The 15,818-nt window shown below is 52.7% G+C and overlaps 1 protein-coding gene across 1 annotated transcript; it reads right to left on the bottom strand.

Annotated features, from left to right (window-relative positions):
* Positions 1-6,536: 6,536 nt before the first annotated feature.
* SFTPB (surfactant protein B) lies at positions 6,537-13,902 on the bottom strand. Its single transcript, XM_047852983.1, has 11 exons — positions 13,839-13,902; positions 13,386-13,513; positions 12,947-13,018; positions 12,432-12,557; positions 11,695-11,847; positions 11,358-11,447; positions 8,618-8,809; positions 8,308-8,451; positions 7,360-7,440; positions 6,760-6,844; positions 6,537-6,627 (listed from the first exon to the last, which is right to left on the bottom strand). Exons 1-10 carry the CDS (start codon positions 13,900-13,902, stop codon positions 6,782-6,784), a joined length of 1,113 nt encoding a protein of 370 aa, XP_047708939.1. The 3' UTR covers positions 6,537-6,627; positions 6,760-6,781.
* Positions 13,903-15,818: the final 1,916 nt, after the last annotated feature.

Genomic DNA, 15,818 nt, shown 5'->3' on the forward strand with positions numbered 1-15,818 from the left:
AAATGTGGTATATGTTGTCTCCAGAAGCAAAAAAAAAAACCCAAAAAACAAAAAACCCTACCAAACATTGGCCCTTTTTCTTTGGACCTGCCCGGGCAGGTGGTAGGGTTGTGGTGACAGGTGCTGTGAAGTACAGCAACCTGTCTTTCACAAAGGAGGGGATATTTTGTTATACTCTAGACCACACTGTAGACCCCAGAAACTTCTCTGAGGTGGCAGGCTCCTGAACTGTTCTAGGGTTAAATCTCACTCTCTTGTTTGCTTATGTCTTACTAAGATACCTAAAGTGCCTGGGGCATCTGTGTCTCAGTTGCTTAAGTGTCTGACTCTTGGTTTCAGCTTAGGCTATGATCTCATGGCTTGTGGGTTTGAGCCCCATGTCAGGCTCTGCAGCTGGCAGAGCGGAGCCTGCTTGGGATTCTGTCTCTCTTTGCCTCCCTCTTGGTCCCTCCCCCACTCGCACTGTCTGTCTCTCTCAAAATAAAACTTAAAAAAAATACTTGTTATTTCCTGTTCTTCAAATAACATCATCATAATGTCAATAGTATAGTACACTAGTGTGATATTTTGTGGAAGTCAGGGTGATCAAGATGTCTGTGAATGGTATTATTGTAGAGCAGGAGAATAGACATTGTCCTGAGGCAACACTGTGAAGGTGTACTGTTGGGCTTGCCAGGTGAAAGCAACTATTTCTGGTGAGCTTTATAAACTGGTATGGAGAGAAAGGAGCCAAAGCAGCATGCCAAGGGCCAGGGGCAGTGCTGTGTCAGTAAAGATGCTGTATCTGGGACAATAGCTTCAATTGGAGTCCCCATCTGATCCATGTGACTTCTGCACAGGCCCTGTCATTCTAGTGTAAGCTCTTGCTAGTTTCTGTTTACAGTGGTCCTCTAACAGGTCTCATCCCATTCCCTTGTCCCCTCCCCCCAATTCATTCACACTTTGGCCAGACCAGTCCTTTAAAGCACACACCTAACCAAGTGTTTCTCCCCCATACCCCGATCTCCCACTGAAGACATTTTGTTGGCTCTTAGGATAAAGATGGAAGTCCTTAGCCTCTCAGCCTCACTTGGGAAGTTTCTTCTGGTCCTTGATCCCAGGCTCACTGTCATTCGTTCCATCGCTCAGATGTGCCACAAAATGCAGGCCTTTATGCCATCTGCTTCCTCTGCTAGGGGTGCTCTTTCCCTTTTAACTTGATCTTTCTTCACCTCTCTGACCTCTCATACCTCCTCAGTACCGTTTATTTCTGATTGATAGCACGTATCACACCTGAGGTATTCGTTTTTTTTCCCCCTGTGATTCTTTGATTAGTGTCTGTCTTCCCAGCTAGACTCTAAGTTCCAAAAGGGCAGATAGGAACTGTCTCTTTTGTGCCCAGCCCTAGGGAAATGCTTGGTACTTAAGAGTTAGTTGTTAATGTTCATCGAGCAAATTATATAGTGCTAAGTCTGTGTTCTCCATACCCTTCTTTCACACAAATATTTTTCTCTCTTTAAACCCACCCAAGATGGTGACAATAGACACCATTCCCTGAAAGGGTGGGGACCACTGTCAGAGCTGACTGTCATGTTCTGTGTGCAGAAGCTTCAGGTCCTTTGTGGGTGACATGTGGCTTCCACCACTGCTGTCTAAACCAGAGTCATATGTTTTTATGACTGTGATCTCCACATTTGCTTCCACTTTTGGAGCCTTCAGGCTCTGGCTGGTCTGAACCATACATGAGAAAGAAGTGGAATTCATGTTTTCTTAGCCAGAAGTCACAAAAAAAAGATAGACACGTGGAAAACACAACCTAAATATAAAAGACATGACAGGGTAAAGTTTGGAGGGGAGGGGTACAAAAAGTTGTTTAATTTATGAAAGCACAGGGACAGGACCCATGGGCAGAAAGAGCTGCCATGACGGTAAATTTTGCAACATGAAGTAAAGAAATGAATATACCTGATATGTTTTTACTGACAAGACAATAAAAAGAGTATTTCCATGGAAAATGGGGCAAAAGCCCCAAATAGACATTTCATAAAAGGTAAAATGTAAATGGCCAATGAACATGTAAAAAAGTTCACTTAGTAACTGAAGAAATGCAAAGTAGAACAACCGGGGAGGTCATTTTTATATTTTAGATTAGCAAAGATTTGAAAGATTGCTACTACTTAGCTTTGTTGAGAGTGGAGAAGGGGTACGCGTTTGCTATTGGGATAGAAATTGGTACAGCTGGTGCAGAGGGGTAGTTCGGTAATGCAGCCTATATTAAAAGTAAAGATGTGCATAGTTTTTGTCCCCAAAAGTTCATGTCTTGGGATTGACTTCAAGAAAATAGACTAGTGAATAAAGATGTAAGAGCCAGGATTTTTATTTTCCACCACACTGTTGACAGTAGTTGTTTAAAAAAGGGAAGAGTTTATATCCAGAAAAAAATATATCATGTGGCAGTTACCAGTGATGACAGATGACTATTTTGACTTGGAAAGATGATTTTTATTTTATTTTATTTTATTTTATTTTATTTTATTTTATTTTATTTTATTTTATTCTTATTTTACTTATTATTTTTATTATCTTTTAAAGATTAAAAAAATTTTTTTAATGGTTTTTAAATTTATTTTTGAGAGAGAAAGAGTGCAAGTGAGGGAGTAGCAGAGAGAGAGGGAGACACAGAAACTGAAGCAGACTCCAGGCTCTGAGCTGTCAGCACAGAGCCCAGCGCAGGGCTTGAACTGACGAACTGTGAGATCATGACCTGAGCTGAAGGTGGACACTTAACTGACTAAGCCACCCAGGCGCTCCTTAAGATTCTATTTTTAAGTAATCTCTACACCCAGTGGGGTTCAAACTCACAATCCTGAGATCAAGAATCACACTCTCCACTGACTGAGGCAGGTGCCCCCCAAAAGATTATTTTTAAATGAAGAAAGCAGTTGTTCAGTTTACAAAGCAGCATGTGTAGGATGTTTCCATTATTGTAAATCTGTTGTGTCTATTTTTGTGTATGTGCAGAGAAAAGTTTGGAATGGCCTATAGTAAAATGTTATAATGATTGTGTTGTGGATTTTAAATCTGTTATTAATCAGGAGGACATAAAAGTAACTGTCTTTATTTCTTTATAACTGAATTCATTTTGGCTCTTAAGCCCCCAAAATATAATATTTCCATTTGAAAGTGACTCAGTTCCTTGTTTAATAGTCAGCTCCTCTTGGGTTCCTAACCACTGGATCCTCCTTCCCTTTTCTCTGGGAATGATTTACCAGCTGCCCGGTCATGCGGAGAGGTATTGGTGATGGTGCTCTCCCTGGTCCTCTAGGTCTCCCTCTCCATGTGCCTGCTCTTCTCAAGGTCCACAAGATCTGTCAGTGCTTTGTCCCCAGTCATGGGCTCTTGTGGGCCCACCATTTTGTCCAGAGCTGATTTGGATGGCCTCTTGGGCTATGGGGGTGGAGTTGCTCTTCTGTGTCACTGCAGGGAGCACCCTCTGAGGCAGTCCTCAGGCCTATCTGCCTAGGTCCCTCTGTAAGGCTGTGTTTTGTACTCTTTCTAATCTCCTGTTGGAGGCAGCCTTCTCTAAAGGACTTGTGTTCTCCTCATGCTGCACCCTGGAAAGTCCTCTCTGCTCTTAGGCCCCCACACCTCCTGGGGCTTCTCCTTTCCCACCCTGCTCTGGGGGTGCAGGATACTGGGTGTGTTTCAGGGACCCTCTGAATCTCAGCTGTAGCCACTTCCTGCAGTTCTCTCCTTCCACTGGCTGCTCGATTCCTGACCTCCTGTTGAATGAAGCCTCCTCTTCCATTATCAGGAGCTCGTTCCCACGCTGGCTTCAGTGGTAAATTATTTTGTTTATTTTTTAAACTGTTTATTTATTTATTTTGAGAGACAGAGAGAGAGGGGAAGGGGCAGAGAGAGAATCCCAAGCAGGCTCCGCACTGTCAGCACAAAGCCCGATGTGGGGCTCAAACCCTCGAGCCGTGAGATCATGACCTGAGCCGAAGTCGGACACTTAATCAACTGAGCCACCTAGATGCCCCTTTGGTGGTAAATTATCAATGCCTCACCTCCTTCATGCTTTGTCTCACCGTCTTCACAGCCAAGTTTTTAAAAAATTTGAAACTCTCTTCTCTTGTAGAAGAGAGTCTTAGTCTTGTAATTGAAATAATGGCTTCCAAGACAATAGACTGCTATAGTTTTACAAAAATCCTCTTAAAAGTTCAAATTCAAAGGCCAAGGATTTGTGTACAACATCCTTACCCCAAGAGCACATTGTATAGAAAGCTTTTCCCTGGAGCTTGAATGGCACAGATGTGGGGAAAATGGGTTGAAAATGCCCTGTCTATAGCTCAGTGTCAAAGTATACATCCCGCTCTAGTCCTTTTCTGGGATTGGTAGGATTGTGGGTGATTTCCACTCCTTTCTGAGTTTTCGATACTAAACATATATTTCTTTCATAACAGGACACATGACAAAAGTTCTTTTATAAATAAAGAGGCACTTCCAGGCACCTAGATCTTTAATGGTAAAGGTTTATTCAGTTTTTTGTTTTGGTGTGTATTTTGAGGTTTTGGTACCCTAACCACCTCATCTCATCACAGTGAGTGGACTCTTTGGGAGAAGGGGTGGGGGCAGGCTGGAAGCCATTACAGGATGCACTGTGGGCATCTGCTCTGTGAAGGAGGAGAATGACTAGGTACCCTCGGGGGGGGGGGGGGCATCTTAAACAACTGTGTCTTTTTCCTTTTAGTATGAAGCAATAGATGTTATTAGAATTGTTACAGGTATTGTAGTACAGAGGAACCTATTTTTAGCATGCACCCCAACTGAGCTTTGAGGGGAGAAATCCTAGCAGAAATGGAATCACGCTGGAATTTCAATCAAAAGTTGGAAGCTCACCTTACAAAAAGATAAAAAGAAAACCCCTCTTTGCATCTTAAAGTGACAGCTCTTAAGCTGCAGAACATTTCAAATAATGAAAGTTTCTCCAGTCAGCTTCACACCATGCTTGAGCCCTGCTCTGTCCATTCTTGACACTTCAGTGACCTGATTTTTAAAAAAAAGTTTGACTTCATCTATCCATCTTTTATGGTACTTTATGTTCCCATTTTTTTTATTCTTCTGAATTTGAACTTTGTGAAAGTATTAGCAAAATAATTGTAAAAGCCAGTATCTTGCCCACGTGGAGATCAAGTGAGGCAGGCCCCAGCTTCTACCCCGTTGTCGTCTGGGAGCCAGGGAGGGACTGTGTGGCTGATGGGTTCCCCTGGACCCAGCTCCTGGGTGTTGTAGGAACTGGACTGGCTCCAGCGCAGTGTGAAGTCTGGCCGGAAGTTCCCAGGCCGGAGGCCCCCTCTTGCAGACCTCCTTCAGAAGATGCTGCCTTGGCTGTACCTCACACCCAGAGAGGATGGAAGTCGCACTGGCTTGGGCTGTGGCTAGAGACAGGACAGGTAAGACTGACACAGGACTGAGGTTACAAGCTGCAGGTTTGTGGTGCACCAGCTTAACGTCTTTCTGAGGAAAGGAGGTGGGAAGGGGACTGTGGGAGTGAAGGGTGTTTCTCAGTGTGGGCAGGGGGCAGGGAGCCTGAGGAGGAGCCTTGTCACATGCAAGAACCCAAGAATCCTAGAGACCACCTTATTCGATCCTCCTTTGCCTCTGAGGAGAATGAGAGGCAGGGAGGGGGCAACATATCTTGGCTGGGGATCCATGGCCAGTTGATGGCAGAGTTGGGATCAGAGCTCAGGTCCTCTGTGTCAATCTGTTGCTTTTCCTGTTTCAACAGGCTGGAAGACCCAGCTCTTCTGGTCCTGGAAGCCCTGGTTGCTGGGGAGAGGACACTGCCCTGGTCCCCTGGGCAGCTCCCCGGCCCTCAGGTTTCCCCCCAGCTGTCATTAGGATGGAGGGAAACATTAATCTGGTCCCTGTGGGATAGGTCTGAGTTGGGGCAGACACTCCCTCCCCCACAGGGGCTTGTGATTCAGGAGCAGGAAGAGTCGGAACCTGGGGCTTGAGCTCCAGGAGGGCACGGGGTTCATTGTTTTATTCCCATCTGTAGACCTTGTGCCTAGAGAATGTGGCCTGGCCAAAGGCACCCACGTTTTTTTAAAAAAATGAGTGAACAAATGGATAAATGGCTGTCATGTTAGGGGCTGGCTCTGAGCATATTGGCAAAGTGGGCCAGGTTTGTTCTCAGTGACACTTCAAGCCCATGGTTGCTATGTCTGTCGCTCTCAGGGCCATTTCCCTGTCCTGGGGCACCTGGTCACAGAGGCTGCATCTGACTCGCCCCTCACACTCCAAGGTGCTACCTCTGACTTGGACAATGATAGGGAGAGAGAAGTGCGTCTCCGGAAGGCGGGGTCCGATGATGGTGGGGCTCCTGGCGTCGGAGGAGACAACATTTTTGTGCAGCAAAGTCTGATTTCCCCTGAACCTCAGGAAAGGTTGGGCTTGGTACATCAAATACAGAGCATCATTGGGTGCAGAGGGTGGCTGCAGCTCCCCTTGAGGGCCTGGGACAGGGCAGGGGAGGTGGGAGCTGGGCCTGGCACCAGCAGCAAGGATTCTGAGGAGAGGGTGTGAGAGAGGCCATTCTTGAAGTGGTGTCGTCAGCGACCCTCAGGAGCCTTGAGCTGTGGCCTGTGAGGAGGAGCATAGGGCAACCAGCAGCACTGGGCACCTCTTCCTGCTTGGGGAGCAGGGGGCTCCCTGTCCTGATGGGTGAGGACCCACCCACCTCTTCCTCCCCTCAACTAGAAAGCCTGGACTCACCTGGCATGGCTTTGAGTTCTCATCAGAAGTGAGGAACGTGGATGCACTGGAGAGGACTGGACGTAGTCCCACACGCCCCCAGGACCTGCCACAGGGACAGCATGAGGGCCTGAGGCCTGTTCCCCATTCCCAGTTCCGAGGGGGACAGGAAGCTCCAGCTGGAAGGGGCAGCTTGCCACCTGCCACCTGGTGGGTGCTCTTGGTGTGAGACCTCTTGAGCCACTCCTGAGCCATGGGCCTTCTGGGTTTAGGGCCTGCAGACGTAGGGTGCTTGCCCCAGAACACTCACTTCGCACCCCTTGCCGAGCACACACTGCTCAGTGAACAACCCCCGTCCCCAAATGTGCATCAGACCACACTCCTTAAAGCTGCCCTTCCCATATGTCTCCTTTTCTGTTGTTCTGTGGCTTTTTCTTGACCCATCCGAGACTATCTTTTCTGTGTTAAAATAGCATGGGGGGGACCTCCCAGTCCTGGGCCTGCCCTCCTGGGGTTGCCCTGGGCCCAGAGGAGCAGGGCCTCTGAAGATCATGGACGAGAGAGGGTGGGGGCTCTGGGATCTGAGGAAAGTCCCAGCACCAGCTGGGAGGGTGAGCATACCTGGCAGGTGGTGTGGGCATCCCCACCCCTGGACACTAGGGTCTGCAGCTGGGACATGTGCTGCTCCACAAATTGTTCACACTGAGGAAGGGGACAGAAACAGGCGTGGGGTAGAACCGGGCCCATTGCAAGACTCTCCCATCTAACCGTCCTGGCCTCTCCCCTTATCTGGATCTCCCCAGGGCTCCCTCCTGACCCAGTGGAGATCCAGCCATCGGCCTCCACTGAGCAGCTCTGGCTGTGAACAAGACGGCATGGGCTGAAATGGAGGGTTTCTGTTGGGAAAGCCAGAGACACTGGAGATGAGGGCTTTGAAACTCAGGCACAGGGGCTGACCTGTGCCACCAACTCCCCATCCCCCCCAATTTAAAGCTCTTCTGGTCTTGGCAACCTGATGTTGGTGGGCGGTGGGGAGCTCTAAACATCATTGAGCAGGGCGGTACCATACAGAAACCTGCCTCCTGAGAAGGTAGTCATTATGCTTCCCTCAGGGTTTTACTTTGTGAAGGGAATTTACTGACTCTGAGTCCTGGACTCTAGGACCTTCAAGCCCAGCCCTCTCCATAGGTGGGTGAGTCACATTGAGAGGAGGGATGGGGCGAAGATAGGACGGGGGCCCTGGAGAGAAGGCCAGGCCCCCTCCTGCTCCAGTGGGCCCTGGTGTTATTCAGCTCCTCATAGATAACTGGGCCTCATTCTTTGCCCAGGAGGGAGGCCTGCAGGTCCTCTGGAGCCCGAGCCCTTCATCCAGAGGCAACTTGTGACCGTAGCAGGTTTCGCCCTGAGTTATTGTTCCGTGTTTTTTTGGTCCCTGGCCTGTCCGTCTGAGCTCCCCAAGGGCAGTGGTCAGACCACTCTGTGTGTCTCTGACTGGGAAGACTTTCCTGGGCTCAACCGCTACTGTGGGCAGGCCCAGGGTCCCAAGTCCCCCACGTGCCTGTCCCGCACCTTTTGCCTGTCCGGCCAGGAGCTGAGGCAGGCCTGGCGTATTGCCTGCAGCATGGCCGGCCCACTGCTGTTCCCTGCCTGGCTGGTTACAAACATGCAGAGGTGGCACGTGGACTCTTCAGGTAGCCATTCTCCAGGCAGGGACTCCAGAGCTGTGAGGACTAGAGAGGACACAGTGAAGACTGCTCCGCAGAGGTACTCAGTTCCTGTCCTGCTCGGTGCAGTGTGGGGGGACTGGGGAGGGGGAGGGCGGTGCAAGGCCAGGGGCAGGGGAAGAGAAGAGTGGGCAGTGGGAGGGGGCTGAGGCAGCAGGCTCACCTGGGCCAGCGGCGTCCTCGTTGGAGCAGCGGAGGACGAGGCCACAGACCAGCTGGGGCAGCACGCGGCCCAGCAGTGCGTCCAGCAGGAGGACGGTGTAGCGCTCGGCCAGGCACTGGCAGATGCCCCCCACCACCAGGGGTACAATGTGACACACCTGGCCCACGGTCATGGCCAGCACACCCTGGGGTGGGGGCAGAGAGAGGGCAGGGTGGGACCTTCCCTGGCAGGATCTACTCTGTGCCCAGCGCTAGTGGTTCTATTCTGGGAGGGAGAACGATTATGCCGGGCATTGGAGAGTCCAAGGGGCTTGGCCAGAGTCACTAAGTGAGTGCAGGACCAAGGTGCAGACCCAGCCCTGGGTCCAATGGCCCTGGAATTGCTGAAAGGATCATGGCCAGCCCAGACGGGTGAGCATCACCAAGGCCATATGGTGGCCCGGGGCATAGGTGCAGTCAGACCTGTATCTTCTCCCTGCAGACCCAGGGCTTGCTATGTTTCCCTGAAGGTGGATTAGCTCTCATCTGTGGCTTCTGGAGCCAGCATGTCCCTGGTTTCAGGAGCCCCTGGGGGAAGCAAGGAGTTTCCCCAGCCCACGCGGATCCTGAACTCAGCCTCCTAGCTGAAGGGCAAGGAGAGAGGCAGAGGTGACGAGCACTCTGGCTCATTCGCTCATCCTTTATTCATTCAATCAATACGCGTAAAGAAGCTGGATGCCACAGACTGGCCTTGGGTCTACCCCTGCTCGTGGCCCCACTGCCCCCATTGCTGGGAAGGTGGAGTTGGGAGCAGGACACAGTGAACTGCACGTCTCTGGGGTGTCTTACCTTCCGAAGGGATACATTTCACCAAATACTCACACCTGCTTGTGTCAGAATCCACACTTGGCTCAACCTCCCCACTTTAGTGACAGAGGAGTGGTCCTGCTCTATCAAAGGCCAGCCTGTGGCGCACTGGACACCTGCCCCTACCTTCTCAAGTACTTCACCCCTATGTTACGCTCTCCCCCCACCTCACTGCTTCTCCCACCTGCTGGCCAGTCTCATCGGCACACAAACATGACTCACTTGTCTCTGCCTCCCTTCCCGGAGAAGCTTCTTGAAGGAATTGTGGATATTTGCCATTCTACTTCTTGCCCTCCCTTCTCCCTGGGGCCCACTCCATTCGGGCCTCTGTCCCCATCACACTGGTCGTGCCTGCCTCCACCTCACAGCAGCTCTCAGCCCCTCCTTCTTGAAATGCTTCCTTCTCTCTCTGCTTCTGTGACATCATGCCATGCTGTGCCCTCCCCCCCTCCCGCTCCTTCCTGGCTGTTGCCTATGCTCTGGTGCTGGCATTTCCCCTTGCTGAACCAGGCCTTCTCCTCCACCCTGTCCACACCATGTCCCTGGATGTCCCTACTCTTTCCCTCAGATTTAAATCTTGTCCACAGCCAGCAACTCTCAGATGGAGGTCTCTGGACCTGAGCTTTCCCCTGAGGCTTGGGGGTATTCAGCTACCTGCTTAACATCTCCTTTTGTAGGGCACAGAGGCATCTTGGACTTCATGGCTAAGGAGCATTTTAGTTTTCTGGCCAAGCCTGTATATTCTCAAGTTTATGCATCTCAACTGGTGGCATCACCAAAGAGCCCGTTCCTCAAGCCAGTCGTCCATCCTAGATCCTCACTCCCCAGGCCCCTTCCGTCACCCAGTCCCAGTGAGCCCGCCTTCTCTCACCGTGGTGACTGCAATCATCTCCTTAATGTTCTCCTTTCATTCTTGCCTCCCACCTGCCCAATCCGCTCTTCAAACTGTAGGAGAGCAATCTTTCTAAAGCGCGAATCAGATCACGGCATCCCCCTGCTTGAAATCCTTCCAGAGCTGCAGATTGCATTCACAACAAAAGCCAGTGTTTCCTAACTTGGCTTAGATATTTCCGCATGGCCCGGCAGTGCCTGCCCCTCTGTCCCCTTCTCTGACTGCTCTGCCGGGGCCCACCTGCCATGGCCACACTGGCTCTCTGTTCCTCAGGCTTGCCATGCCTGTTCTTGACCGTGACCGTTCGTCTGCCAGGGCCTTGTCTTCTTAATCCCCACCTCCCCAGAAACTCTCCCTGACCAACCAGCTCAGCCCCTCTCGTCATCTGTTTTGATTCTCTGAACCTAACTGCAAAAACCCTTTCCCCCCACAGTGCCAACTTGGGAAAGTGGGGACCTTGTCCGCTGCTATGAGCCCTCAGTGCCAGGAGGCCTGCAAGCTGCCATCTGGGAAGAGCTCAGGGGGCAGGGCCTCACTACCTTGTACCCTATTCCAAGGCAGGGCAGCCCTGGGCCGAGGAGACCCTGGGTGATGGTCACTACAGGTCTGGGAGACTCCCAAGTTTGGCGCGGGTAAGAATGGGGAATGCACCTGCAGAAATTCTCCTTTTGCCAAATTAAAGCACCTTTTCTATGGAGACAACTGGGATTCTTTGCTATCAGATGATGAGCTACTGGAGGACAAGACCTGGGTCTTTTTCATTTTTGTTCAAAGTAGGGACAATGCCTGGCATAGATGGGGGGCTTTACAATTGTTGAATGAACCCTAGCCCCCAGAGCCCAAGCTTGAGCTCTGGGGTCCCTTGTGAGGGGGCAATGCACCGATGTCTCCCCCCTGCCTACTTCTCTTGATGGGTGTGAGGAAGGGTGGGGGAGGGTGGAGCTGTGGAAGGGCCTGCAGAGCAGAGCAGCTCCGAGTATTCCTGGATGCCTCACCTTGGGAATCACGGCTTGGATTCGCTTGATCAGCATCCTGCAGAGCCAGCAGAAGGGGAGGGGGATGGGGAACCGCTGCTCCATGAGGTCCTTGGGGAGAGAATCGCCTCCAGGTGAGGCCTGCTGGGCTGGACACCCGGAGAAGGCATTCTCCGGGCTCCGCCTCCCCCACCTCCTCCTTTCCCCTTCCTGCTTTAGGCCCTGCTTAGAGCTTCTTTTCCCTTTCTGGCTCTGCCCTTCCTAGAGCAAACACTTATGGGCCTTGGCTGTGGCCCCAGCTCTCTGGATTCCCATCTGTCTGGTATGAGGGGCCAGCAGTGCAGGGGGCCTCCCTCACCTGTGTATGAGGCCCAGGCCTCGCCTGGAGGGCTCTGGGCAGCACGGGGAGGGTCAGCTTGTCCAGCAGGGGGTCTGACAGCTCTGGCTCTTGCCCTGGCTCCGGACGCTCAGGTCTGCACAGGCCCAGGTACTTGCAGATGACCTTTGGGTTCTAGGGCACAATGCAGGGTGAGGGAGGGAGCCCACTTCCTCCCAGCCTGGCTCAAGGACTTGTACTAAGACCACTGGCTTTGAGCCTGGAGTGGAGGCCAGCAGGCTGGCTGGGAGCTGTGGCTTAGGGTTCTGTGGCGAGGTGGGGGGAGCCCAAAGGCAGAGGTGGGACCGTGTGGGGTGATTGGTCAGGTGTCCGGGAATGTGTGTGAATGAGCACGAGGGTGTATGTTTGTGAGAATGGATGAGTGCAAGCATGGGTGTGAGAGTGTGTTTGTATGTATGAGCGATGGTGTGCGTTCTACATGAGACTGAGTGTGTAGCATGAGTGTGTGTGAAGGGTGTGAGGGTGTGTGGTGGGTCTTTATAAGCCCACCGTGCAGGCCCACTCTGTATGGTATAGCGGAGCAGGGAGGGCTGTGATCTGGGGCACCTGGCTGAGGACCACTGCATTTCCTGGAAAGGCCATGGGTAGGATGTGGGGGGGGGGGGGGCTGGGGTGTTGTATGTGTGGGTAACTCGGCATGGGTGGGCATGGGGGCTGTGCAGGGAGGCAGGTTGGAGGTGAGGTTGCTGGGCTCTCACAATCTGGTTCTGGAAATAGTCGATGACCACTGGGAAGTAGGTGTCGAGCATGTGATGGCACTGGGGCACGAGCAGCTTCAAGGGGAGAACATCACACTCACGCTCCAAGAATTTCCGTATTGAGTCCTGGGAGGCAGTGGGAGGCCGACAAGGTTGGAGAAGGGACAGTCAGGCTGGCCTCTCTGAGATCTGTCCCCACCCGAGTCCCTGGATGCAGGACCACCACCAGGCGGACTGGCCACCCTCTCCCAGGGCTCTAGAGTTCAGAGAGTGCCAAGAAATTAAGTAGTTGGATATAGGGAGGGCTCTTCCCCCTTAGGAAAGACGATTTCTGGCTGTGCTGCTGAGCTCACTCCCGGGGCCCTCTCCTGGCCAGGAGGATCCTGGAGTCCCCAGGCAGACCTGGGCCTCACTTTTGGTCTGGAAATGGCTCCTATAGGGGGCTAACCTCTGTGCCCTGCTTTGTCCCCCAGCTGTTGGCCCATAAGCTTCATCCAGGATTTGGGCCTCATCACCTGTAAAATGGCCTCCTTGGTCATCTTGGTGAGGATGCGGACGATGTCCTCACATTCCTGGCACAGGTCATCCTGGGGAGGGGGCCCCAGGTGGGGCACTTGAGTGGGGGGCATGCCCCCAGCTCAGGTGTGTTAGGCTAACAGAGCAGGTAGAGGCTGACAGGACACTCTAAGGCACAGGCAACTGCCTCCCATCTTATTCCAACCCATCCCATCCCATCCCATCCCATCCCATCCCATCCCATCCCATCCCATCCCATCCCATTCATCCCATCCTATCCATCCCATCTTATCCCATCCCATCCCATCCTATCCATCACATCCCATCCATCCTATCCCTCCCCTAGTGGGGCTTGAATCCCCTCAGGTCCATCCAGAGGTTACCCAGCACCCTTTATACCAGACTTCCAGTCTCGGTGCATCCATGGGTGGTACTCACAGCTCTTATGTAACCCCAGACTTCCTGTAGGCAGTGCCCCAGCGCTCTACACTGCAAGGCTTGCTCCAGGCTTTGGCACCAGAACTCAGGGCCCCGGGCACAAGTCAGAGATGAGGCGGTCCGGTCAGCTGCAGTTTGGGGCCAGAGCAACCTTGGAATTTAGGCCACATCTGGCACTCTGACTTCACCCAATCTCCAAATCCAATTTACTGGGAGCATTTGGCCATTAAACACGATGAAGTCAGATAGCTCTGCTTTCCTGCTCTAGCGCCCACCAGCTGTGGAACTTTGGACAAGTCCTGGAGCCTCTCCGAGCTCATCTTGAAATGGGGCTATTGTACAAAGTAGGGATATGCCTGCTTCAGAGCCAGAGCTCAGTAAGCGTGGAGATGCCCAGGATGTCTCACCTGGCCCCAGGTGAGAGGGAGGCGAGGAGAGGCTGGGGAGACTCACCAGCGCCTGGGCCACAGAGTGTGGAGAGCAGCAGCAGCCACGGCAGCAGGTGTGACTTGGCCATGTCACCTCCACAGCCTGGATACCCTGCTTGGGCGGGGGCCCTTATAGTAGGCGGGGAGGGGGGTTGGTGGTGGTGGTGACGGGGGAGGGGTGTGGGGGCAGGGCTCTGTGGGAGCAGCAGGGACCTCAGTGTTTGCCTTTGCCCTGGAGAGCCCTCCAGGTGCTTTGATCCCTGCCTCTTCTGAGCAGTGACACTCCTGCCAGCCACCGTCTCTCCACTACCGACTCCTGCTTGATGCCCAGTTCCTGCTCTTCTGTCCTGCCCTGAGTCCCATGAGCCTGGACTACTGGCGGCTTCTGAGTGTCCACATCTGGTCCCATCTCTCTGGGCTATGGAGGAGACTGAGGCAGGGCCAGGGCAACCAGAATGAGCCCCCTCCCATTTCTTCCCCCGTCCCTCAAGCCTCCTCCACTCTTGAGCAAGCTTTGAAGGGCTTCCTGCCTGGCTCTTGACCCTGGGCAAGCACTGAAGGAGCAAACCCAGGACCATCCTAGGCCACCTACCTCCACCCTCTCCTTACTCTTTTCCCAGAAAATTCCTCTGGTTCTAGGGACTCATGATTGTCATTACTCAAGAGAGCATTTACATGAAACGAACAAACAAAACCCCCCAAGGTCCCAAAAGTCTGAGACAAGGCTGTGGGGATGAGATTTCCAGAGTGTCTCTGAGCAGCCCTGTCCAGTGATGCTGCCTATGTCCCCTAGGGACCCCTCCAGGGTGGGGGCTGGGCACAGCTGGTGGTTCAGGAGAAAGAAAGTGTCCTCTGCAGCGGCACAGGCTCCAGGGTCAGGTCCCATGGCGGGGGGGGGGGGGGGGGGGGCGCACCCTGGGGACAAGCTCACCACCTGCCAAGGGGCAGACACTACTGCAAGTGCAGGGGTAGAGAGCATTAGCTCCTTGTCACCATCTTGACAATCAGTTTATCTGATGACTGAGGCACCCTCTGCAGTGGAGGCTCTTGGCATCTGTGTTCCAAGAAGCGCCCTGATACTCATGGTGCCAGTGGGGCGGGAGTTAGTGCCACTGTGCACAGGATGGTCATGTGACACGCTGGGGGTTCCCCAGCCATTTGTGTGGTTTCTGTGGGCCTCAAGCCCCTGCCAGTATGAGAAACACAGTTGCCATCAGGGAGCATGTGTTAATGGGTGATGAAAGATTGGGAACAGGGTGACGTGGGTACACTCCAGGGAGGTGGGACTGGAATGTGCTAGTAGTTTACTAGGTGTGGAACAAAGGAGCCAAGCCGGATGCAATCAGGACTGAGTGAGCAGCAAAGCGGGCTTTGCGGATGGCTGCCTCCAGGGGACACTGCTCAGGGGAGTCTCACAGCTCTAACAAGGAGCCCTCAAGACCAGTGGCATCCATGGTGGTTTCTCACTTAAGTCCCTGAGCAGAGCAGGTTGTCTTGGGTGGGGAGGCTCTGCTTCCCAAGGTCATTCGGGAGCCCAGGCTCCTCCCTCTGTCTGTCTTCCTGTCTGCAGGGCTGGAAGTCCTCCCCGGGATCCTCTACCTCTGGCCGGCAGGGCAGGGAGAGGAAGACTGGAAGATATGAGGACAGTGTGGGGGCTGGGCCTGGGAGGGGTGCCCATCATTTCTGCTGTCAGCTCATTGTCCAGAACTCAGTCAGAGGTTCCTTTTAACCACACGGCAGGCTGGCAGGTGCACTGTTCCTGTTTGCCCAAGGGAAAGGGGAATGGCATTGGACACACAGCATGGTCTCACATCCACCCAAGTGAATACAAAACTGTGTTTTGTAGATAGCAGGTCTGTGGCTTCCATCGAATCCTCCAAGAGGGGTTGGATTCTCCCCACTGCTGAGAATTGTCATCCAAGAGCATAAATTAGAGAAAACCCAGAAAGCCAACCATTGCAGAGACCCTGGCCCAGGTGGTGAGGTGGCGGGGGGGAAGCAGGCA

The sequence above is a fragment of the Prionailurus viverrinus genome, chromosome A3 (assembly GCF_022837055.1).
Source record: "Prionailurus viverrinus isolate Anna chromosome A3, UM_Priviv_1.0, whole genome shotgun sequence".
Lineage (NCBI taxonomy): Eukaryota > Metazoa > Chordata > Mammalia > Carnivora > Felidae > Prionailurus > Prionailurus viverrinus.